The sequence below is a fragment of the Caretta caretta genome, chromosome 20, assembly GCF_965140235.1.
Source record: "Caretta caretta isolate rCarCar2 chromosome 20, rCarCar1.hap1, whole genome shotgun sequence".
NCBI lineage: Eukaryota > Metazoa > Chordata > Testudines > Cheloniidae > Caretta > Caretta caretta.
In genome coordinates this window covers 20,854,216-20,880,089 of record NC_134225.1, presented here as the reverse complement: position 1 = coordinate 20,880,089, position 25,874 = coordinate 20,854,216, and the positions used below count along the sequence as shown (strand labels likewise).

The 25,874-nt window shown below is 53.8% G+C and overlaps 1 protein-coding gene across 10 annotated transcripts in view; it reads left to right on the top strand.

Annotated features, from left to right (window-relative positions):
* Positions 1 to 25,874, top strand: part of NFIX (nuclear factor I X) — a 152,094-nt gene that overhangs the window by 47,461 nt on the left and 78,759 nt on the right. For 8 of the 10 annotated variants that reach the window (XM_075121458.1, XM_048831829.2, XM_048831830.2 and 5 more), the window contains one exon: positions 21,621 to 22,152. In XM_075121458.1, coding sequence (XP_074977559.1) covers positions 21,621 to 22,152 — 532 coding nt within the window. Of the gene's footprint in view, positions 1 to 18,538; positions 18,717 to 20,252; positions 21,031 to 21,620; positions 22,153 to 25,874 lie in introns of those variants that run through there. The other 2 variants (XM_048831828.2, XM_048831834.2) reach the window with 2 other exon arrangements.

Sequence of the window (25,874 nt, the reverse complement as noted above, 5' to 3'; positions counted from 1 at the left end):
CTGCCCTGATTGGTGCCCTGAGACTGTCTACTCTGGTTTTCACCCGCGACTGAGGCCCGCAGAGCTGCGTTGGCCCCCACATCTAAGCTGTAGGCAGTGCAGTGGTATGCAAAACCCTGGCTCAGCTTCCGTCGGCCCCGTAGGTTCCTAAACTCCCTCATAGCACTTGAGTTTCTGCCCCTGGGTCCGCGCACGGCTGTCTTCTGCTAGGCCTGGCTGAGCCCCAGCGCGATCCACCCCGGCAGGCAGAGGAGCGCCTGGCTCCCCCCATCCAGCAGTGACCGTGGCACGTTGGGGCTGCTCCTGGTTCAAGTTGATGGCGAGAGAAGATTTAAAGGGGGGCTCCCAGCTCTGCGGAGGGTGCTCCAGCTCCGGGCTGCCTCTGTCTCGCCTGTTCCATGGTGGGGAAATAATGCCTGAGCCAGTGGATCCGGGCGCCTGGATCCTGTGTCCCCATCTCCATGGGGCTCCCTCCCCACCAGGCTGCAGAGTCAGGCTTACACTGTTGTGACCGCCACCCTGGGAGCCGCTCAGAGCAGCTGGATTTGCATATGCAAACCAGCCCCCCCCCCCATTGCTGGGCGACTGAGCTGAGACCCGGGGTGCCTCCCACTGAGTACAATAAAACGGGGTTTAGCTGCCGTCTCGCTGCGGGCGGTGTTCCTGGGGCTGGCACTTCCCGAACCTGGGGAAAGCTTTATTTAGCTCCCTCGCCGCCCACGGCTCGGCCCAGCACACGCCGGGGTTATTTTTACTTTTGTTTGGCACAGCCGGCCAGCTGAGCTCACCGGTTGGCCCGTACCGGTGTCAGCATTAGCCTTAATTGCAACCAAATGAATCATTCTTCCTGGCTTGATGAGATGTCCCTGTACCCGTCTCCCGTCACCCAGGTATCTCCCAGCCCCCGCCGCCCCCGGGAGCAATGGCAAAAAGGGGGTTGAAGCCTCGTTGGGGAGAGCGGCCGCCACGATTCCCCCCCCCGCCCGGGGAGGGCTGGAGGGGAGAGGCCCCTTGTGCGGCTCCCCACTGTACCATGTCAGTTTCCATTTTGCAATAAACCGGACGAAAGCCAGGCTCTCGCAGCCTCGAATTTTGGGATCTCTTGGCTGGCTTTTTCCGAGGCATTCTTACAATGACCTTCTCGTGTGTGTGTGAGCGCGGGCGTGAGCGTTTGGGGAGGAGCCGCCCACGGTGAGATGTAAAAGCCATTTGCCTTCGATTTCCGAAATGGCTGGACTTCTTTATCCCCCTTATATAAATCGACCCCCTTCCAGAATGGCGTCTTTTTTTTCTCGGTTGATTTGGCATCTCTGTCCTGACCTGCGGCTTGAAGCCTGGCTTCATTTTTCATCCTTTTCTTTGATGGGTTCGGGTTTTTTGTTGTTTGTTTTTTTTAAGTTACTCTGAAAAATTGTAGGTGAATTTTTTTCTTTTCTTTATTTTTTTTAAAGCGCCTTCTGAAAGCGAGATGCACAGCTCCAGCTAGTGCCGGGCATTGGGTAATTGTCTAGTGGCTCGTTCACACCTCTTTGCCGGCGCCCCTCAATCCTGAGCCACAGACCCAGCCCTGCCCCCCCATCCCACTCTGCTGATGCCCCTCAATCTTGACCCACAAGCCCCCGGCTGTCCCAGCCCTAGGATCCTCCTGAGCAGAGACAGCAAATAATGCTGGAAATTGTGTGATGTTTTCTGTGCTGTGTGCAAAGCGGGTGCGACAGGTCCAGGGCACGGCCCTGGTGCATGGAGCAGTTAGTGCAAACCTCTGGACCGAGCTCTGCTTTGCTTTTGTGGTTCAAGCAGGGAAGCTAACTAAGAACGTAGGATCAGCGCTGTGATGATGGGCCAGAGCTGTGGCAGCCAGAGTCTAAGTTTGGGGCAGTTTAGATTCCAGGGATTCGGTTCGGACCCCGCTCAGTGGGAGATTTTAACCAGGCCACATGTATCCAGTTTCTGTGTTTGTTCCAGACTCGAATGGGAGGCCAGGTGTGTGGTCGAGCAGGAGTAGGTGGGGACCCTGGGAAATCTGGCAGAAATCTGGGGACCTGGCACCAAACTGTCTGAGTAGCAAAGGGGCTGCGTCTCTCCCTGGTCTGGCTGTGGTGTCTGGTCAACCTAGCTTCTGCCCAGGCCTGTGGTACCCCACAACTAACCTTCCCCCGTGGAGCTTCTGGTCCCCGGCTGGGCCCTCGCAGCCCTGTCGGGGGGAGGGAGGGAGGAATGGGGGTGGGGAGGCTGGAGCAATCGGGAACATTTGAACGTTTTGGGCTGTGCTTCCAGGAACGAGTTGGGCTTTGCCCAAGTGACTTTTCCCCTTCAGACCTGTCCAGACTTTGCTTCATCCCTGCCTGCCAGGGGAGTGGGGCCTGGGGCAGGGGGTGGAGTTGGGACTCCCCTTCCGATCCGGTTCTGGGGGAGGAGTGGGATCTAGTGGTGAGAGTCAGGACCTGGGTGTGAACCTGGAGCGGCTGGGCTGGGTTTAGAGCAGAGGCTGTGGAGTTGCTCAGTTGTACCTGCGAGCGGCGCCTGTTCCCCGTGCTACAGGCGGACGGGAGCCGCCCTGCCGGTGACACGGGTTAAAGCGACGAAGGCTGGCATTTAACGGCAGGGGGGAGAAGAGAGGCCAGGTGAGCAGCGCCGGCTGGCGTGGCTGACCTCTCCGACAATGGAACAGTTGGGGCTGCAGCCGTGCCTGGCGAGGGGAGAACAGAGACCCCCGCCCCTCTCCGGCACACACCCCCTCGGACGCGGGCACAGTCGGACACGGGCACAGTCGCTCGCATGCAGCATCACACGGCCACACGTGCTCTCGCACACGCTGCCATGAGCACTAACACATGGTCACACTTGCTCTCACACGCACTATCGCGGCCACTATTGCACGGTCACACTGGCCCTCGCACGGGCCCATAGTGCACAATCCATTCACACTCACAGTTGAGCACAGTGACACTCTCGTATGCCCAGTCACACGCAGTCGAGCACAAATATTTGCATTTTTGCACACACCACTGTGTCGAGTCACACAACTGCACACAATCCCACTCGGATGGGCTCAGCGTGATAGCCGTAGAGGTCGATGTGTGTGTTTGGCGGGGTGGATCTGTGCTAGGAACGGGGGGGGGACGGGACAGGACGGCGACAGGGCAGCTGGTTGTTCATTCCCCCCATGCCTTTCCTGCGTGTTACTTGCGAACAAAAGAAAGTTTGCAAAGTGATTTAAAATGTTATTTAAGGACATCTTGGCTCCTGCCCAAACCTGCCCTGTGGAAACTTGTGTTTTGTGGTTACAGAGCTAGGAAAGATGCACTCTCTGATTTTCCTCTGAATGTAGAGGGAAACAGAGAAGACGGCTTCCCTTTCCTTAATGAGGGCGAAGAACCGAGAAGCAAAGGGACACCAGGCGGAGGCCACTAGGTATTTCATGGGCCTGATTTCCCCCCATGTGTGTGGAGCGGGGGAGGAAGGAAGTTAGGGTGGGTGGAGCAGTGAGGTAGGCTGGATTTGTGGTTATGGCTCTGCCCTGGGACTTGAGAGATCGAGGTTTAATTCCTCCTGTAACCTACTGGTGAGCGGGTATGGCAGTTCTCCCCCCGCCCCCGCACTCTGTAGAGAGGCAGCGTGGTCTAGTGGATGGAGGTTCTGGGTTCTACATCTGGCTCTACTGGGTGACCTTGGGCAACTTGCTTCCTTTCCCCACGCCTCCGTTTCCCCATCCGTAAAAGGAGGATCCTGATCCCGCCCGCCTTTGTCAAAGGCTTTGAGATCTCCTGCTGAAAAGCGCGTGCTTATTCCTGGTGCCTGAATTCAGCCCTAACCCTAGCGAGTGTCCTGAGTCTCTAATGCCCCCACCACCTCGCTCTGACTCTTGTGATTTGATGGTGAGTCTCGCACTGCATGGTGTTTTCCTTCAAAACCCGGCTCGGGGAGTCAGGGGAATAGGCCAGGTCTTGAGCTTCCCCTGCTGGAGGGGAGGGAAGTTGGCTGAGGAGCAAAGCTTGGGAGTACGACCCCTCTGAGAACCGAAAACCGGCGGAGAACTCTGCCACGTGTCATTCTGAAGCCACTCTCGGGACGTTTTGGGGGGCTGGCCCCACGATTTTGGAAGGTCTGAGGCTGGCAGTGCCGTTCTGAGGCCTCAAAGCCAGCACACGGCTCCACTGGCTTGGGTCCTGAGCCAAGAGCGGCAGGATTTCTTAGGGTCCAGCATCTTGATCCGTTCCACACAAGAGCCCTTCCCGTCCTCGTGCCCCTGGGCTGGCCGTGCGATTCTGCAGAGGGGCAGGCTATGGTTTAAATCCCTTCTCTGGTCTTCCCTTAGTGAAGACAGAGAGACGGACAGACTGACCGGCAGACACAGTGGGGGCGGGGCAGGGAGCGAAAGAGGAAAATGAGACTGAATCAGTTTGGCATGTTAGACCTTGAAATATGCCTACTCAGTGAAGTCTCCCGCGGGCTCTGTGCTGTGTTATCCCTCTGCCGGCCGGGGAAGGTGTTTCTAGGTGGGCCGGTAACAGGGCAGAAGGGAGCCCAGAGATGGTGCCCTGTAGCGACTGTCCCAGTTACTAAGCCCTCTGCTGAGAGCAGGGTCTGTTCAGAGCGATCCCCAGATACACCCCCCTCTGCCCTCCGAGTCACCTTTGTCTGCTGCAGTCTGGGTGGGTGAGCAGGGAGCTGATTAGGGGAACCAATGGCTGTCCTGGCTGTGGGGCGGATCCCTGGCCCTGGCCCTCAGTGGGACAGAGCTGTCGGCACTTCTGTAGTGGCTGCTGACGGCCTTCCCCCAAACCTCCCCCTTCCTTGGCCCGGAATCACTCCCAGTGCAGGGTTTGATGCCCCCCTTTTCTGACCCAGCTGATAGGGGGCCAGAGTCTCTGCAGAGTTTGGGAGCTGGCCCCCTTTGTTCCTGTGGAGCAGGGCCAGTATCCTGGGCACTGCGGCTTCTTCTTGCCCTCCCAGCATGGGTCGGAGAAAGAAGCCGCGCGGGGGGGTTGCCCTTCCAACCCAGGCCAGTCGGCAGCCCTGCTTTTCCTCTCTTGTCTTCCTCCCACTCCCGCCGACTCCTACCTGCTCCTGTGCCCTATCTCCCAGCAGGAGGAAGCAGAAGCATCCTCTTCGCAGGCCTGACAAAAAGAGAGCACATTTCCTTCCTCTGTGTGTGTGTGTGTGTGTGTGCACATGCCCAGCTGGCTAATCAAGGCCCCAAATTTAGGGAATTTATTAATAATAAAAAAGTGATATCAAATTTTTGTGATAGATTTGACGTGAAAAGAGATTTGATTTGATTGTTTTCTGGAGACAGATGGGGTGTGTGTGTGTGATTTTAAACAGTCTCTTGCAGGGTTTGCAAAGTCCAGATCTTGCAATTAGAGGCAGGTGAAATGTTTTGTCCGAAACTTTTTTTCCCCCTCTGAAAAATGCAGATTTGGCACAAATTCCCATTGGTTTTGCCATTTTGTGTGTGTCAGCCCCTCCCCACAAACATGCTGAAAAGCAAAATGTTTCAATTTCTCAGTTTGCAATTTCCTTCCATTTTATTGTTACAAAGCACATGTAAAAAAAAAAAAACAAGAAAAAAAGCTCAAATTGAAATGTTCCATTCTGGGAGGGAGGGGAGGATTCATTTCAGTTCGATTTTTCAGACTTGTCAGTGAACGTCAAAATCCGGTGTTCACATAACTCCGCTTGCCATGTTGGGCTAATGCGGGAGGACCGGGGGTCTGAGGTGCAGCTGCCCTAGAAATGGGTTGGAGTTGTGGGGGGAGGGACAGAAAGACACACCTGGCACCGAAACTGACCAGCAACAAAAGGGCAACTGACCAGGCCTTGGGTGAGGCAGCGGTGACATTAGCGACAACTGTGTCCGTTGTTCTACATCTCTTCAGTTTAGGTTCTCGTCCCGATCCCTCTCGCTGCATTGTCTGGTGGAGAAATAGGGTCCAGATTTTGGAACTGGATGCACCGGTACAGGGCATTTACCTGAGCCGATCGGATTCCAGGACCCAGTGCCTGTATTAGAGATTATGTTTAGAATGCCTTTGAGGGGCAGATTTACAAAAATTGCCTGAGGGATTTAGAAACTAACAAACAAAAATGCACCTGAATCCCCCAGGCAATTTGGAAAATCTTGCCCCCCTGATGTCTGTGGAAAGCGTTCTGGTCCCAGCTCCCGGTGGCTGGCCTTTCAGAAGCGGTGCGTGCGCTCCTGAGAAAAACCCAGCCCCGAGTGTCCCAAAGGGAGCTGCTGGGGATGGAGCAGTCTGGACAAATCAGTCCCTTAGTTCAGAGCTGAGCTCTTTTGAAAATCTGCTAGGGTCCTTGGTAACCTCGCCCTGCACTGTCCAGATGAGAGCCTGGGCGGGCAAAAACTGATGATTAATGATTATTTCCCGAATCTTTAGGACTTGTGAGCGCACTTTAAAATAAGGGTTGCTCCAGAGTGATGGGGCTGGGGGGTGGGACAAGGGCCAGGGCTCTGGATTGGTTTCTACCAGGGCCAGTTTTTCAGAAGTGGCCGTTGAATTGGGGAGGGGGCTAGACGTGAAGCACCGCGGGCCTGGGTTCCGGAGCTCCTGAGCACCCCCAATTCCATCTGAAGCCAGAGGGAGCTGTGCCCACCCCCCACATTTCCTGCCCCAGCTGCCAGTGGTGCTAACCATGGCAGCGGGGGAGGGAGGGGGGAATTTTTTAAAGGAAAGCCTGCAGCAGACAAGACCTTTGTGCCGGGTGCAGAGCCCAGCGAGCTGTTGGGCCTCGACAAATAACAGCAAGGGCTTGCTCTGCCATTGAAATCAGTGAGCTTTGCAGGGACTCAGCACCGTTCAGGATCCCCCCTTTCTGTGGGCTTGTGTGCAGGGCCATGTCACCCACTCGTTTAATTAGGCCCTTGGGAACATTCGGACCAATTCATCTCTCTCCTGAGATGCACTGGTGGCTAGTTTGGACTCAGCCTGTCCTTGTTCATTTGCCAATCTGAATGTTCCTTCCAAAGCCCAGAGACTCCCATCCCACAGATCCATGGGTTTGGGGTGCTTTGATCCTGCTATGGGAGAGGGAAGAAATGGGAAGCTGATTTTTTTGAAATCGGGATAATTTGCCTCCCGCCTCGCCGCACATCAGCACGGAGTCAGTGGTGCATGGTCCCATGAACTGATGGCCTGGGTCTCTCTTGCACCACTGGGGAAAAAAATACCTGCAGATCTCAATAATTTGCTCTGGGATCCATTTAATGCTGCAATGGAAAGAGATGCAGAGACAGAAACGTGTGTGTGTATCAGATGATCACAGTGTGTGTGTATTGATTGATTGAGGCCGTGTGTGTATCAATCAACCATTGGGTGTGTGTATTGATGAGGGTGTGTGACTCAATTGATAGTGTGTGTTGAGTGATCAGTATGTGTGGGGGTGTATCTGTCAATCGACCAGAATGTGTGTGTACACTGTATATAATATGTAGGTATATTTCATATCTGCAAGGGGTGTTAAAAATGAATGACTCAGGTTACGCTGCAGAGTCCGTAAAAGGAGTCTCATTTTCCATACGTGCCGAGCACTTGTTCTGTTGATGTGAGATCCCTTCCTGAAGACCCTGGCAGCCACTGAGCACCCATTTCTGGAAGCTTTAGCCCTGTGCATGTATGGTTGCTAAGATCACGCCATAAAGAAGTGATATTTTTTAGAAAAAGCAGGCCCTACTTAATGCAAGGGTCAGAAATAAAATGGCAAATAGAGTCCTCTGTACTGTTGGTTTTGTACTGTCTGCCTTAAAAACGCTTCCCTTGCAGTTGTTTTTGCAGGGTTTTAGGGGGATCTAGTGGCTTATAGTATAGGAGGGGAAGCTGTGTCAGTCTGTGCCACCGGACTCCTCATTGTTCTAGTGGCTTATATTTGATGGCACCTCGAGATGGGCGTTTGAGGTGGCTAAATAGGTGTTTCTACTTGCAAAAATCGTCGCCATTTGGAGACTTTGCAGCTGCAGGTTTGTTCTCTTGCTCTGTGCCAGCTCCTGGAAATGCGTGTAGCGCTGACAGGGATCTCTGGGTTTACACCAGGTGGGAAGCTGGCCCTGATGGCTTCAATAGGCCTCTGCCGATTGACACTAGCTGGGGATCTGCTTCTTTATCTCTCTCTTTCCATTTTCTCCTCTAGCTTCCCCTCGTTTTCTCTCTGCGGAAAGTGCGACACAAGCTGGGGTTTTTTTAACACAAGCAAAGAAAATGACAAAGATCTTTAAAACACCCCCCTAGCCCCAGCAAAAGTCACCTTTCTTATTTAGGGGTCTCATTGACATTTGAGTGCTGAGTTCTTTCGGCTGTATTGGCGGGGGCAGGGGAGAAAGTTTTCCAGACAGGAACCTGCTGGCCTAGGTTCTAGGAGCTGAGCAGAGCCCAGAAGCAGGCGGATGGGAGGATTAAATTAAACACAAATAATTACTATCTGGGGGGAGGCAGGGTTTGTGTTGATACAGGGGAATCGGGGATCCCTGCTAGATGAGGTGCCTCAGGCATCGTCCATGGTGCTGGGTGGATTTGAAAGAGAGAGATGCCGGGGGGGGGGGTCCAGCTCCATAGGGGGAAATGCAGGGTCTGCAGGAGAGATGTAAACCCGCAGTGAGCTCTGCTCCTGGGGTCCGGCCTTGTGCGATTATGGCATTCCTGCCCTCGGGAGCGGGGGGTCCCTTTGGAACCAAGGAAGCAGCCGTGAGATTTTGCTCCTTAAACTAGAGGAGGTGGGGCCCTGGCCCTGGCCATGGACTTGCGAGAGAGCGGGCAGAGTGCGGCCCAGCGTGGGCATGCAGCGGGCTGCCAAGGAGAAGGCGACATGGCTTTCCTCATCCCCTCTCCTTTCTCCCGCCAGCCTGGAGCCCCCTGCTCTGCTTTTAACCCTTTCGATAGTTGTGGTGCCTGGATCTTCGTGCCCAGCGTGGGCACTCGAGGGTCTCTCTTTATAGAGCCTGTCCCCCTTCACTTGCTTTATCCCTTTCTCTTTCCTTCTCTGTTGTTCTTTTTGTCCTTTTCCCTCCTTCCACTCTCTCTCCCACTCATTTGCGCCTGAGTCTTCTCCTTCCGTGACCAATCTGAACACAATCCCAGCGGGGCTTTTTGTACCTCACACCGAGCACCATGGGGCGAACCCCCCAGGCTCCAAGCTGTGTATTTGGAGTTTGGAACCCAACCCCATTGGATCGGACAAGAACTGGATCCAGGGGCCTTTCCCCAAATCCCCTTCTCTCTTGTCCAGCGGCTAACATGGACCCTTTGTGGAGCACGTTCAGCATCGACAGGCCGATGCTCTGTTTATTTCTGCTCGTGATTTTTTTAAAGTACCGGGGCTGGAAAAGGGATTTTGCAGCTGTGCATGTTAACCTAACCCAGTCCCCAAAGGGGAAGAGAGTGCTAGGCATTTTAGCTTTCTTTCTTTCTCTGTTCTTTCTCTTTCCCTTCCCTTCTTTCATCATTCTGTTCTTCTTTCACACTCATCCTTTCGTTCGTTCTGTCTTTCATTCTTTGTAAGTCACCCTTCATTAATTGAAATGTTTTGTCCTTATTAAAACCACCACCCCCCGCCCCACCTAAGCACATAATCGATACATTACTTCTCTGCAGCTTCCAGGCTTTGGGTTGCGGAGGGCCGAGAGCAGGGCTTAATTTGTAATGAAAGAGGTGCTGGGGCTCAAGCCAAGAGGTGCTGGGGCTCACCCCTGGCAACCCGTGGCACAAATTAAGCACTGCCCAGGATAAAAATCCATCTTTGTTTCTTCGCGGGAAGATGGGCCATGTGCTGGCCATGACTGCCCTTTAGTTCCTCATTTGTACCCATCCAGAGAGGAGCAGAACCACGGATTGCTCTTTAATGGGGGGTGAAAATGATTGTGTGAAATCTCTCCCCGCCCCCGTTTATAACCTGCAATTTTGCTCTTGCTGCCAAGTGTTAGGGGCTGTGTCCGATTCCTCCCCTCTCTTTGCAGTGTGCGAATTACAGCCATAGGGCCTGGTCCTGCTGTATGCTTAAGGCCAAGAATGGTTTTACTGAGAAGGACATCTCAGTGGAACAGGTCCCGCGAGGAAAGTTTCCTCGCGTGGGGTTGTGGCCGTGGGGTTGGGTCCATGAGTTCTGATCAGTGGATGTTGCTTCATTCCCCTGAGCTGGGCTGGGTGTCTGTGCGCGGGTGTAGCTCAGCGAGGTTGAGTTTCGGGAGGTTTTGTTTTAGCAGAACAAAGGGCCAGATTCTGATTTTAGCCGCCCGGCAGCAAGTCTCGAGCAATCCTCTTGCCATCCTGCCAGACTTACCTCCGGGTAAGCCGAGAGCAGAGTCTCGTGCCCTGTTCTCGCTGAAGAAACGTGGCGAAACGGCGGATGGGAGTTACTATAGAAGCCGGGGGTCTTATTTGTGTCACTGGCTTTATTTTTTTAAGCAGAACTCCCACTGAGGGAAAGCCACTTGCAAGGAGATGGCTCAGAGTGACTGTAAAAGTATGAGCTGGGTCAGTGTGGAGTGTTCTCAGACGCCTGGCAGAGTGCAGGAGTGCCGGGCTAATCTTGTCAGATCCCCGGGCTCCTGACTCCCACGGGTGAGGGTCTGGACCTGAAGGACTTAGATACTGAAATCCCGTTGACTTTCAGCAGGGCTGGTGCTCCTATATCCTCCAGGTTCTTTTGAAGAGCTGTCTCCTGGCTTATCATAGACTATCAGGGTTGGGAGGGACCTCAGGAGGTCATCTAGTCCAACCCCCTGCTCAAGGCAGGACCAATCCCCAATTTTTGCCCGAGATCCCTAAATGGCCCCCTCAAGGATTGAACTCACAACCCTGGGTTTAGCAGGCCAGTGCTCAAACCACTGAGCTCTGCCTCTGACACCCGCTGGAGATCCGGCCCTACAGGCTCCGGCACCACCAGCCTCTTTAGCACATGCCTAGCGTTAAGCCCGTGAGCGGGCCCGTTGTGCGTGCGGGAAGGCAGGCCTGGCTTTCGTACTTGGTTGAATCAGGCCCTTGGTTTGATTTCGCAGTCCCGGCTATATCAGAAGGCTGTTTCGGAAGAGTTCGCAAAGGGTTAATCAAGGGTTCGGCCGTCAGTAGGTCACAGCGAATCTCATATAAGACCTTTAAAGTGATGTGCTTTGAATCCGTACAGCAAACACCCTTTCCCTCAGCAACCTGCCCGGCCCAGGTCATCACCCTGGATTAGCCTTTACAAGCCATTCATCAATGGAGCCTTCTGACTGATTGTGTCGCCGAGGACTTCTAAGAACTTTGGCACAGACCCTCCAAGCTATTTAGGCGCCTAACTCCCCTGGGAGGATCTGAGCCATTTTCCCTCTGCAGAGAGAATTGCACAGGTTGTTGGGGGGGGGGGGTTTAAACAGCTGCTTTACGTTAAGGGACAGGCATGTGTGAGAGGAGGGCTGGGGAAATAACAGCAGCGAAATACCTCTTTGGGAAGGTAAGGCAGCTTCTGAGGAGCTCAGCTGTGCTGCCCAGTACCAGCTGGAGAGAGAGGGGCTAGGTGGGGGCCTCGCTCCGCTGGGTCCCTTCCCAGCCCTGAGACAGGCAGCTTTCCCGTTGTAATTTCAGGCCCTGTGTTCCAGCCCTGATTTCCATAGGCCAACGTCCCTGCCTGTCTGCTGCAAAACTCCAAACCTCTGCTTGAAACAACAATTAATTCAGCTCCTGTTGACGTATGGAAAAAAATGGGTCAGAATAAAAGCATGAAATGTACCTATGGGGGGCCCAATCCTGCAGCCATTCAAATTGGGGGCAAAACTCCTGATTTCGCCGACTACAAGAGCCAGACTTGGCACCCGCCGTAGATAGGGCCCGATCCTGAGGAAACATTTACGCGTTACTCCCAACAGGCCTCCTTGTGGAAGTAACACCACAGCCGTGTGCGTTTTCCAGGATCGGGCCCGCAACCTCTGCAGCGGTGCTGTAGGGGAGTGAATTATCCTAATTTGAATCCAAATGTGGTTTTCGGTGAAAAGCGAGGTTTTCTTCCCCTCCCTTTGGCGGCAAGTGCTGGGCTCTGCCTGGCGGTGAAAGTCTGTGATGATTTGGGGGCTTTTTGTAAGTGCTAGGATAGCTTTTTTTTTCTTGTAAAGAAATGTTCAAGACGGGGATAATTAAAGTGTGAGGAGTAAATTGCCCCTGCTCTTTCCCGTGGCATGCATTGTCTCCTCCAGCGCTGGCAACTTCTGCCTCTTTTTGGAGTGAACTCCCCCACTCCCCCCTTCTTAATTTTATTGCAGCCTGAGTTACAAACCCAGCAAACTGGCAAATGCGAGTAACTCCAGGCGTCTTCCCCCGTCAGCCTCTCACCTTCCTCCCTGTTAGGACGCGAATTGGCTTCTCACTGCGGCTGCAGGCAGCCCGACGCACGGGATGGGCACTCAAACTTTTTTCCTCACGGCCCCAGACTTTCTTTTTTTTTCAACAGGATACACGGGCAGAATATTAAATGAAAAGCCCCTGAAGTCCATCAGGGCTGCTGGCCAGCGCCGGGCTGCGTTCCCTGCTCTGTGCACTGCCTTTCAAAATTGGTTTTTCAGGGGCACCTAAAACTGCAGCAAAAATCTTGCTCTGTATTTACCCCCCGGAAACCTGTAAGCAATGCCCCCACTTACCGCTCACAAACCACTTTCTCCACTGCGGTTAAAGTGATATGGGAAACTTCTCCTTGTGCTTATCTGAACCTCGATTAATCTTACCCATTATCTTTCTGCAGGATCTATTATTATTTGCATAATACGTCGTCAAATCTGCTTCATACCTTCCCTGCCTTTTGTACAGTTCTGGTGTTGCTCCAGTCCCAGTTTTGGGAAGCCAGGGCAGGTGTGGGTGGGGTGAACTGAGAATGTTGTTCGGAAAAAGGGGAGGGAAAAGACCCAGTTTTATTTTATTAAAATGGGTTTGATCCTGCTGTCACCGGAGTCGCTCCGTATTCCCATTCACTTTCATAGGAGCAAGGATGCAGATATGAAAAGGATCTGCGGTGTGGGTTGGTTTTAAAGAATATTTTCTAAAATGAATATATATAAATGAGACTGTTCTTCCATCAAAGAGACTCCAGAATTTCTCCCTTTGTTACATTTTGGAAATCGACGGGAGCCTTTTCACTGGCTTTGGGGGGAGTTGGAATATTTCCCTCCCACTGGGTATTTTTATCAGAAAAAATAATCTGATGACAAGTCAACAACGGCTGGAAAGGAAAGAGAATTGGTGTAAACCCAGCATCGGGTTTGTCTGGATTTACACCGGTCCCTGGAAAAGGTTCGCCTCCTTGAATCGGTGGGGTGGGAGACATCTGCCACAAGGATTTTCCTGAGCAAGGCAAAAAGAAACAGCGAAACGCTGTTGCATTTCCAAAAGACCCTCCCCGGCCCACCCCCCCAAAAGGTGCTGGCCCTGGTCTCACCACCTGCGCCCCAGCAAGGAGAAATTTGCTTTCCTGTTTTATTTTTGTCAGATGTTTTCCTTTTAATGAAATTCCTTTTTTCCCCCTTTGGTGGTTGTGCGTTTCCACTTGCCAAGCGGTTCCTTTGCTTAGTTTTTACAGAAATAAAAACTTTTTTTTGTCACTAGAAGTTGAGCTGGCTCAGGAGGTGTTTTACTGTCAGTGGTGCCCCCCTCCCTCCCGGGGGTGAGTGAAGTTGAGAGCTGGTGGAAACAAAGGGCAGATAGAGCCAACAAGAGCCAGGTACCGTGAGAGCATCTGCTGTTCATGTGTCCCCCAGCTCTGCCAGTGCCTCCCAATCGTGGCCTGCTTTTGTCCCCTTTCTTCTCCGCCCTGGCACGCCCCTGACCGATTGTACCAGACTCCTTGGTCCTTTCATTATAGGCACTAAAGAAACCTCTGATAATATAATTCCAGTGATAATATTTATATAGCTCTCGACACCCGCCAAGCCCTTTACGGTCATTATTGACTGGGGACGGACAATGAGATGGGCGAACTCGTTTTTGCTGCTCACTTGCCTAGGGCTTCCTGTGGCCTCTGAAAGTCAAAGTGGGCTTACGTCAAACTTCCTGCTCAGATCCATTGTCCTTGGGGCTTCAGGCCCTGCAGAGATCTGTATGGTGCGGGGTAGGGACCCACGTGTGGGTTGAATCTGAATCAGCGAGATCCGTAATGACCGACAGGGGGGCAGTCAGCTTATTTTGGGGGGAGTCCGGATACTTCGCTGCAGTTCTTGCCACTGAAATCGTTAGAGAGGCAAACGGCACGTTTAAATAGGGGAGGCAATGCAAGCATTTGCAGGTGCCAGGGGAAACTTCAGCGGCTCTGGTGGCTGGCTGGGCCCGAGTCCTTGCTTCTCTGCTTCTGTTCTGTGCTGCTGGCACTCCGTCGATTGACACGGGGATTCGAAACCTCCGATTTCCCTTTTGCCCAGTGATTCCCTCAGCTTCTGGGGACTTATTCCTGGTGGACGCAGGTGTAGCCAGAAGCAGACAGACTCGTGTGTGCACATGTGCAGAATTGAACCCCCAGAGCGGACGGGTACAAGGCACTCCTGCTTGTTAGCTGTGCTCCCAGCTGGGTCCAAACGCGGGCACAACACCGCACTGAAAGAGAGTTTTGGTTGTGCGCGCAGGCAGGATCGGGGCCAGCATGTGGCAATCCAAACTCCAGCTGTTCCTCTCCTTCACAAAGCTGGAAGGATTCTGACTCTTCTCGGGTGCAGTGCCGTTTCCAGAACTCCAGCTTATTCCCTGCGTTTGCCTCCAAGCGCTTGGCTTGGCGTTAAAATCATTTATTAATTTGTTAAAGTTGATAGCAAACAGGGCAGTGGGACCCCGCTGCTCTTTCGCCTCTGCTCTGGCGGTTGCGTTTCGCTGTTGCCAGCAGTCGCCCAGCAAAAAAAAAAAAAATTAAGTCCACCGCAAATCAGCCCTTTTCTTTCGTGTTATATTTGCAGCTCTCTCTGCTCAGCTCTGTGCTCTGAATCCTGGGCAACTTCTTTATTTTCCCCTTCTGCAGCTCTTGGCGTTGTTTGTGTTCTCTGCTCAGACATGAAAAAATATTTGAGTGCGGGCTTTTTTTTTTTTGCAAATAGAAAACTGAAAGGGCCAGTGACCCATGATTCAAGTGTCTGAGGGGAGCCTCTTTCTTCCTCAGCATTAATTAACTCAAGTTCGTTAGGACATTGAGTCTGCTGGACAGGTTTCTCTTGTGTGGACTAAATCGGGTCAGAGAGGGAAAATTGTACCAAGCAAACACTTTGTGTTGGAGCAGAAGAATGCAGAGAGAAAACAGAGCGATATCATTATTACATGGCTGCATATTTGCATGTGTGGGGTTTCCTAGAGATATATTTGTATGGGACGTCCGTATCGTAAGGACAGGCAAACTCGTGACGCCTCATTCGGAAGGGTTGGAACTGGACTCTGGCTTTGAGCAGCATTGGGTCTGTTGGGGAAGCCGAGCGTGAAGCAAACGGGGAGAGACACTGAAGGAAGGAAGGAAGGAAAGAAAGAAAGAAAGAAAGAAAGAAAGAAAGAAAGAAAGAAAAGCTCTCCTCACAGTCTATGCCAGCCCAGCTCTGGGAGGGCATTTTTTACACTAATGGCTCAGGCTGTTGAGAAAAAAGATTTGTTTGCTTTTAATCTGCATTGTGGCTGGGGGAGTCCACAGCTTCTGGGTGTATGCAGGGCGGGGAAAGGGGGGCAAAATAATTCCAGCTCTGAGCCCCCCGAAAGGTGGTAGAAGATATTGGCGGACTCCCTCAAAACTACCTCCCCAGCACGTAAGGGGCAGATGTCCTGCTGCTGCAGAACTGAGCAGGAATACCCCCCCCCCAAAAAGTCATGCCCCAGTTTCTTAAAAGCCCCCCCATCACTGCAAGTGCAAGCCACAGGCCAAGGCAGCCCAGGTCTTGCTCGCCCTGCAGGGAGACGAAATTTATGTGCTATTCATTCACCGGGGCAATAGTTTGCCAGGGTGCCAGTGACTGTTTCTATGGCAACGCCGAGAAAGCTTGACATGCTGCTGCTGAAAAAGAGAGACCCAAAATGAAAAGAGTGTGTGTGTCGGGGGGGGCGGGGGAAAGGGGGGAGGAGATAAGATCAGGAGTCGGAAAGTTTGACTTGGAGTTATTAAAACTCATAAACTATCTTCCAGGCCTTGGGGAACCCCCCCCGCAACCCCCCAGCTGGGAAGAAGCAGGCGTCAGGAGTTTGCTGGCTGTAACCCGGCCGGTGGGGGTGGGTTTAAAAACGACCTCCTCTTTTGGGAGGGCGAAGTGAAAAAAATCCTTTTTCGTAAAAAGATTCCAAGTCCTGCAGGTGTGGGTCGCCTGGCATGAGCTTGGCTGGGGGCAACAGAGAAAGAAATGCCACCCCCCCCGGCCCCGAGTGTCTCTGCATGTCGGGGGACCAGGGCGCATCCCCCGCTGGGTGGGACGTCCAGCCAGTTGGGCACAGTCCCACAGCCAGCTTTAGCTGTGCATTTGGGCTATTTTCCCTACCTGGATCTTGGCCTTCCTTTTCCCCTCATCCTTTCTTCCCCTCTCCGCAAGTTCCTGCTTTCCTCTCTGTCTCCTTCCCAGGCCTTCTCTTCCCCCCCAAATCCCTCAGCCAAGCCGCCCGTCTTTTCTAGCCTCTTCTGTTCTACTTCTTTCTTTCTCCGAGAGAGGCATTTCTAATAATCCGCCTTCTTTGCGGCTGTCGCTACCAGCTGCGGGTGCCAGGGCACGGAACCCAGAAAGACCGAACCCTCGGCCCGCCACACCAACCGCTCGAGAACGCTGCCTGGCGTTGGTGTATTGACCCCTCTCAAACCCGGGGGGGGGTACCTCGTACACACCCAATGGAAATATAGCCTCCCCTCCGGCGCAGCTGTGCACGGCAGAGGCCCGGCTCAGCCGTAGACCCGCAGTCCGTGTGTTGTCAGAGATGTGTGGGGAGTTGTGCCATAGAAGGGGGTGGAGGTTGTGCTTAGATCGAGGACCCGCAGGGGGTTGGCATCCAGTCCAGTATCTCTGCCCTCTTTCCTCTGCCACCCTCCCTTTAGAGACTCCAGTAACGGTGCTGTGCCCTAGTGATGCTGCCGTGTTTCATGTTGTTACTGCCATCCACGGGGGTATTTTACTAAGGGCAACCCACCCCTGTTAGACGACGGAGCACTGCAGGGCCCGACAGGACTGGCTGAGATACAGCAGTCGTCGCCGTGGAGGAGAAAGCACCCGACAACCCAGCGGCGGAGGGGCGTTTGCCTGTGGAACGGCCGCGGGCTTTGCGCTGAGCAGGCCTCTTCCTGGGGCATGGCGGACTGGGGCTGTCATGTACCCGAGTCCCGTTTTTTTTTTTCTTTTTTAAACTCACAAGGGTGGCCCCAGGCCAGCCCCACAGATGCCAACCGATGCCTGCCCGGGCCCATTCCCGAGGGGTGCTCAGAGCAGGAGTCAAACTGACACGAGCCCAGTAGAGCGGGCGGGTCATTGGAGGCGAGCAAGCACCCTTAGAAAAAGAGTCTTCTTTTCTCGTTCTCTCTCTCCAGCTTTGCTCTGTTTTTCCTGTTCCTTTTCTCCCCCTCCCTTGCCACTTTCTCGTCTTCTCTCCATTGATTTCTGTTCCATTTTCTCTTTCATCCCTTGGTTTTCTCCTTCTCTCTGTTCCCCCCCCCCCTTCTGACTTTCTATTTCCATTTTCCTTCTTCGGCCTCTGCTTTCTCTTTTCCTCCCCCCTGGCTGTTTAATTTCCATTTGATATTCCCCCACAAAGCCCGACGGCTGCCAGCAGCTCCTTTCTCTCGTTTGCTGGGTGCTTTTACACTCAGACTGGGCGTTAATTACACGTTGACTCTGTGTGTATGTGTGTGTGTGTGTTTTAGATTTAAACTGTTGTTGTATTTTCCTTATGGAAACCATCCCCGATCCGGGGAAGGATCCCCGCTCTGAGTAGCTAGGAACCAGTAAATCCCCTGCCGTAAGTGAAAGCTCTGGATTAGGGTCTAAACCCTGGTGACTTGAACTTGGAATAGTTTCTTCTTGCAGAAAATCGTTCGTTCTTTTTTTCTTCTTCTTCTTCCTCTTTCGCTTTCACTTTTTTCTTCTCTCTTTTTTCTCTCTTTCTTCGCTCTCCCTTTTCTTTGCAACTTCCACACTCTCCCCCCTTCCCCTCTGGACTCAGCTTTCCTGCCTCCATGGCACCAGTCCACATCCTCCTCCTCTCCGATGGAGGAGAGCGGGCAGGCACAGGTATTTTGTAACACCCCCTTTGGCTCCCCCGACAAAGCAGGAGGGCGGGAAGGGGACAAGCCACCTTTGTCTGGCTCCCCACAGGGCATGCCGCCCAGGTCAGGGCCTGGCCACAGGTGTAAGTGCAGGGAGGCCTGAATTTCTCCCCGAGCAAGCAGGGTATTTAGGAGCCGTAGCTTTCTTGTGCGTTGTGTGCAAGGGGAGGATTGGAGCCTAGGGATTGCCGTACCCTGCTCTACTGGGCTGCGGCTAGGTTTGGGATTGGGGGCGGGGGGGAGACGGGGAAATGACAGCCGTCGCCCCCCACCTCGGCCCTCCCCCACAATCCCCGCTCTCGCTTCCTTGGCAGCCTGCTCGGGAGCTGGAAAGCTGGCAGCGGGGCCTGGGCCTGCCTGCGGGCGTCGGGGATAGAGCCGCGGCGGGTTAGCCGGCGTGCCTGCTCTACCTGTCACCGGAGCTCTGCCAGGCCAGCGGGCGGAGGTCTCTCTGCGGGCTGGGGATGCTGCGGTACTACGGCGACGGCGGCCGTGTAAGTGCCTGGATGGATAGATTGGGGAGGCCGTCGGGGGGGCTGGCATCGACCCCCCCACTTTGGATAAAAGAGCTGCCGTTTCGGCTGTTGTCACCTCTGCTCTGCGCCCCCTCCAACGCCTGGATTTACAGCCGGGTGCTGCCTGGGGGCGCAGCCAGAAAGGCCCGAAAATCAGGGCAATTTTTTCTCCCCCCCCCCCCCCGGTTTGTTTCTTTTAATTTTCTCTCCTCTCCCCCCCCTCGGGTGTCGTCTTCTCTCCTCCACTTTCTCAATCTTCCTGTTTCATTTCTCTTTTGAACCCCCTCCTCTGGCTGCGTTTCTTTTCCTTCCCTTCCCTCCCCCTTCTTTTCTCCCATTCCTCCTCTCTCATCCCTTTTTCCTCATCTTCCCCGGTCCCCCTTCTCCCCTCACCTTCTCCTGCTTTCATAGGCGGCTTTTCCATTCGATGCAGCTGAGCGTGCAGCACGGACAATAAATAGTCCTGCCTCGAAAAGAGGCAACATCGGGAGGGATCGTCTTTCGAAGAGACTAGCTCGGCATTGGAGGGGACTTTAAAAATATCATACATTTGCACCCCCTCCCGTCCCCCCCCAAAAATAAGATTTGGGGTTTTTTGCTTCCTCGGATTTTCTTAAAAAGTAAATAGGGCCCTTTAGGGATCTGGGCTGTGTGCTAATATTGGCAAGTCCCTTTGCCACCCGTTGCAGTGTCTTTACACGCTGGGGTCGGGGGTAAGGAGTTAAGTCAGTTGGCAACTAAATTGTTTTTGTTTGGAAAAAGTAATCGTCCAGCTTGGCAGGGGAGAGGGCCCGATCGGGTGCCTGCAGGAAACCCTCGGCGGCTGTCGGATTGGGCCCTCCATTAGGATGCAAAAACCCTTTAGTGTGATGGTGTTTTTATGTGCGGTTGGGGATGGGCGGGTTTGAAATTGACGATTCCGCTGCTTAGAAAAAAGTATCCGTGCCTTTAATCCGAACCTTGTGTGTGTGGTGTGTGGGGGGGGCAGATTTGGAACGAAATCTTCTTCTGTCCTTTTTTATAAATAGACGGAGAGAGAGAATGCGGGAACGAGAGACACGGAAAGAGAGAACAGCTGCTTTTTCCAAGGCCTTGTGGGACTGCCTTTTTTTTTTGGTTGTCGGGGTGGGGGTGGGGGGGGCGGTGAAGAACGGAGTTTTTTATTTATTTAGCAATATTCTGCCAGGCTCCTGCACGCCAAATATCCACCGCCCGGGAAAAAAAAAAAAAAGAATCGCGGCTGGACTTTGCTTATTCATTAGATATAAACTTGTCGATTTGGCAAATTGTTTTCAGTCTCTTAACTGCACAGTCTCTCTGTGCCACCAGCCCCCCCCCAATACACCCCCCCCCAGTTTCTGCTCCGCCAATCCTCCCCACCCCCCGCCTCCCTTTCGCTTTGATGCAGCCATTGGCTGGTCTGGAAATGTGTCTCCTTGCCAAATACGTGGATCCTTCCTCTCTCTTTCGCTCTTTCTGTTTTTTCCCCCCTCTTCTGCTGGCATTGGCACAGGCAAATGGTTGGGGACCGAGCGTGAAAGGAGCGAGCGAGAGAGTTTAGGAGGAAAAAGGGAAAAGGGGGGGGAAGGGAGGAAAACAACAACAAAACCCCCCAAAACCAAAACAAAACCCAGCCCAAAAGCCTGAGCACTTCGGGTTTTGCCAGCGGCTGAGCGCAGTCGATTCCAGCACAGCGTCCGTCCCTTCTCCTAGGCCTGCATTCGCCCTCCACCCGGGCGGAGGGACCAACAGCTAACTTGGCATCTTTGCGCCTTTACCAGCGCCGAAAAGCCCTCCCCCCCCCGCCTGCCGCTCCTCTCCCTCTCCCTGCGTTTTTTCTTCCTTCCTTCCTCTGTTGGTTTGTTTAATTTTTTTTTCCGATAGGGGCCATTCTGCGAATTTCTGATTTATTTATTTTGGATCTGCCGTGCGGGGGGGTTCCTCCGATAGATTATTGGGGTGCTAGATCCATCCCCCACTGTGTCCCACACCTCCATTGTCAGCCTCCTTCCTTCCTTCCTTCCTTCCTTTCTATCCCTCCTGCCCCCCAGGTTTTTAAATTCTATATTCCCTCCGCAATCGAGAATTCAACCAACCAAGCCCCTCGGCCCCCCATTCTCCCCTCCCTGCCTCCTCCCTGTAAAATTTCTACCTTCCCTCCTCCTTGTCCCCTCCTCCCCCTCCATCTCACAGCCCCCACCTCCTTTTCCCTCCCCCCCTCACCCCGCAACTCTGTTGAGTCCAGAATTTCCGAATCGGGTGCTTAGCTTTGCCGGAATGAGACGGAGCAATGGTAATTATTTTCCTTTTTGTCAGATTTTGTTTGAGGGGGAGGCAGATTTAGGAAGAGCAGATCTTCCAAATAACCCCACATACACACCTGCCGGCAAAGAAGTTAACCCGAGAATCGAGGTATGGGGGGTGTGGGGGGGGACAAGGATGGGGCCAGGGGCCAATTTTGTCTTTAACCCCGGGCTTGCCAAGGCAAACTTTATCGTGGTTATTAGTGAAAAAGTAGCAAAATCTCGAGTTTCTAGTTCTGATGGTGAATTTTCTTTGGCCTTTTTGAAATTTATTTTGCAGCTGGGGGAGGGGAAGGCAGAAGATGGAAAAGATTTAAAAAATCAACACCCACCGCTGTCCCAACTGAGGTGGATTGTCTTCCGGGCTGGTCTTGTGTTGTGTGGCTGGCTCGGCCGTGCTCTGAACTCGGTTCTCCGCGCCGTCTCTGTTCTCGGGATCGAGTGAGTCGCGTCAGCTGGCGCGACTGGTCGGGAAGGTTGTGGGTTTTTTTAAAAATAGCATTCCTCCGTTTTCTCGTTCTAACGTTCCCCCCCTTTTGTCTCGTTCCCTCTTTTCACCCTCTTCCACCACCCCCTCCAGGATGAATTCCACCCTTTCATCGAAGCTCTCCTCCCTCATGTGCGTGCCTTCTCCTACACATGGTTCAACCTGCAAGCTCGGAAGCGAAAGTACTTCAAGAAGCACGAGAAGCGGATGTCCAAGGATGAGGAGCGCGCCGTGAAGGATGAGCTGTTGGGGGAAAAACCAGAGATCAAGCAGAAATGGGCATCGAGGCTACTGGCCAAACTCCGCAAAGACATCCGCCCCGAGTTCCGGGAGGATTTCGTCCTGACCATCACCGGTAAGAAAGCCCCGTGCTGCGTCCTCTCCAACCCGGACCAGAAGGGCAAAATCCGCAGGATTGACTGTCTGAGGCAGGCCGACAAGGTTTGGAGACTGGATCTTGTAATGGTCATCTTATTCAAAGGGATCCCGCTCGAAAGTACTGACGGGGAGCGGTTGTACAAATCACCACAGTGCTCCAACCCAGGCCTCTGCGTCCAGCCGCACCACATTGGAGTCACAATTAAAGAACTGGATCTTTACTTGGCGTATTTTGTTCACACTCCTGGTAAGTCCTACAACCTCCCCCCACCCCTCTAACAACCATCCCCCATCACTGCTGCTTGTTTTGAGATTGAATTGTCCAAGGGATCGAGCTGTTTCTTTCTCCTTTTTTTTTTTAATTCCCTCCTTGAACCTTTGTCTCCGTAATTAACAAATTGGTCTCTGTTGTTTATCGTGCAAATGTACCCTCAGCATCGGCACCCTCAACAGACTGAGCAATCTGGGGTGGTTCGTAGCTTGCCCTCATCTTCATGCCCACGATCCCTGGTGAAAAGCCCCGTTTTGCACGGGGGATGTGCTTGTGCACACGTGCCTGTGAAATGCCCACTACTGTGCGAACGGCAACTTTAAAAAAAAAAATGGAAAGAGAAAAGACTTAAGATGTGGGAGGGAAAGCGACTTGATTTCATTCCGAGGGGATTTTTCCTTTCCCTTTCGCTTTGATGGTCACCGAGACCCCGTCTGGATTTTGTCGGTTTCTTTTGTCGGCGAGGTTTTGGGGGTTTGTGCCGATGGCATGTAAACCGCAGAACATACAACTCGGCAGCGCTGGGCACTTTTACACTGTGTGGCGGTGGAAATAATCCTGCAATTTCAGTGGGCACTGTCCCAGGCAGGAAGCCGTTCTCTCTCTCTCGGAGGGTTAGTCACTCGGTTCTTTTCAACCCCTCTTGTCATTTGTTCCTACCCCAGACGCTTTGATGTCTTTCAGATTTTCCCCTCTGTCTCCTTTTTCTTATATTTTATTTTTTTGAAAGTGGGTGTTTCTTGGGGGGTGGGTTGGTTTGTTTTTCAGTTCCTCCCTTTGCGTATTTTTTGTTTTGTTTTGTTTTCTTTCCAATTGAAACAGAAATGCCTGGTTAATTTTTAGCCTTTGCCCAGATACGCCCAATTTGCTGCAGACTTTGAAATCCAAACTGGTTGGTGGAGTGTGATTCTGTGTTTACATTTTGCTCAACTAACTTGTAATGAAGAGGTCGACCAGAATTTCCTCCTCCTCTGTCTCTTAACTTTCCCCTTGTGTCTTTTATTGGCTTTCTCTCCTGTTTCCCTGTGACTTTCCTTCTGTGACTTTCCCTCTTTCTATTTTTCTTTCTCTTCTGTTTTTCTCTGTCTTTCTTTCTCTGATCTTTTCTCTCTTTCCTCTTGTCTCTCTCTGTCTTTTCCTCCTCTTTCTTGTCTTCTTTCCTTGTGTCTCAGCATCCAAACTTCCCCAGCTCTCTCTCACTGTCTCGTCTTTAGAGAGCAGAAAGGGACACAGGCAGACCTGTGGAGGATCTGGTCTTTAGCCCTGCTGGTTCTTAGCAAATTTGTTTCCTTGCGAGCTCCTGTCTCCCGAGTGGTTTGTATTTTATATCCTCTGCCACCCTCCCCGATCTGATCTTGCTGGGAGGCTGTTTCTTCCCTGGTTTGTGTGCGTGTGCCAGGACAGCGTCTGTGTGCTCGGGCTTGGTAGGACTGCAAGCTTGCTGACACACCGCTCAGGGCATCTCCAGGCTTGGCACGGAGAGGGCAGGCTGCCAGCCGCCCCCTGCACACGGCTTTGGGTGGGTTTAAAAAAGAACAAACCCGCAAAATGGAATGAAACAGGGAAGGGTCAGGCTTGTAGATCCGCACATACAACCGCCCTACACACGTGTGTGTGTGCACACTAACGCTCAACACGCACGTGCACTCACAGAGCAGCGACACACAAACAGACGCTCTCGCGCAGAACCCCAGCAGGCACACGGAACCCAGCGCGCACGGAACCCAGCGCGCACGGAACCCAGCGCGCACGGAACCCAGCGCGCACGGAACCCAGCGGGCACACGGAACCCAGCGCACACGGAACCCAGCGGGCACACGGAACCCAGCGCACACGGAACCCCAATGCACACAGGACCCCAATGCATGCGCACACGGAACCCAGCGCACACAGGACCCCAATGCACACAGGACCCCAATGCATGCGCACACGGAACCCAGCGCACAGGGAACCCAGCGCACAGGGAACCCAGCGCACACGGAACCCCAATGCACACAGGACCCCAATGCATGCACACACGGAACCCAGCGCACACAGGACCCCAATGCACACAGGACCCCAATGCATGCACACACGGAACCCAGCGCACACAGGACCCCAATGCACACAGGACCCCAATGCATGCGCACACGGAACCCAGCGCACAGGGAACCCAGCGCACATGGAACCCCAATGCACACAGGACCCCAATGCATGCGCACACGGAACCCAGTGCACACGGAACCCCAATGCATGCACGTGTGCGCACACACACAGGACCCCTGTTCCCCAGACTCATGTATTTCCCCCCTCCAGGACTGCCATACCCCCCCCAGCTCCCCAGTGCCTGCATGTGCCCCCTCAGCGATGTCTGGGCATTGCCCACGCAGCTCCGGCACTCCCTTCCCAGCGTCTCGCGGGCTCAGAGCTGGCAAAATACCCTGCTGAGCAACATGGGGAGGCTGGGCTCATTTAACGCCGACTTGCTGTGGGGCGCTGGATGTGTCGGGGTGTGGGGGGAGCTGGCAGTGCCTACCCCATGGGCCCTAACCTGGGGGGATCAGGCCTGTGTCCCTCCACCCCTCTTTTCACAGACCAGGGAGCAGGCTTTGTGTTTTCCCCTTCTCCACCTGGCCCGCGAGGGCTGCTGGGCCAGGAGCTGGGCTGACCTGCCTGTGAGGTGTGTGAAATGTGGGGCCCTTCTCTCTGCAGGCGGCAGAAGGGGGTTGGGGACACCAGCGCCTCTCTTCTACCCTGCTCGCTTCCAAGGGGCCTGGGGGCCCTTTAGTCTAGCAGGCCAGGATCTCCGGGACGTGGATTGTCTTCAGTTGCCCCCCTCTGGCCCCTGCCCACAGGGCGCCAGCCCCCAGCACCCAGGGGAAGGGATTTCCCCACAGCAAGGCCAGGCTGAAGTGCGGCCTCTCCTAGGCCCCAGGAGCCTGGCCCTATCCCCTCGGGCTACTGGACCCCCGGTGCGCTCCCTCCACCCCCTGTGCCTCTGGATTAAGCAGGTACCCGCCCCCCCTAAGGCAAAGCCCCGGCCTCTGTAACCCACATGGTTCTGCGGCAGAGCGGGCACGGGATCTGGCTGCTGGTGCCCCGTGCTGCGCCATGGGGGACGAGGGCGGATGCTGCCTTGGGCCCGAGCGTCTTGGCAGCTGTTAAAACGCCGTTGTGAATGGCGGGGGCTCCCACATCTCCTGGGAGAGTGCGTGACGCCCAGCCCCCGCCGGCCTGGTTCTTCCGGGGCTGGGCCTGGGCCTGTTGCACTCGATGTTGGGGTGCGGAGGAAGTTGCCCGCTGGCAGATGCGCCGACGCTGAGTTGGGGCAGCAGCGCCAGCGTGTATGGCTGGGGGCCTCTGCCCCTGTGGGGGGGCAGCCGTCCGGGTAGGGCAGGGGCCCCTGAGCGCCTCTGAGATAAAGTGACCCTACACCTTCCCCGCAAGGTCTCCTGGTCAGTAGCAGAAGACAGGATCTACCTGTCTCTCCCTAGTCACAGCCCTATGTCTTTCTATCCCCAATCACACCACTCTCTGTTGATCCCAATTCACACCCCTCTATAGCTGCCCCATTCACACCCTGTCCAGGCCCCAGTCACACACCCCCAGCCCCTCCTGAGTTCACACCTCTCCCCCATTCACACCCCTCACTCTAGCTCTGTCTGTGCCTGTTCACACGTCTCTAGCTCCATTCACACTCCCTGTAGGCTCAAATCACA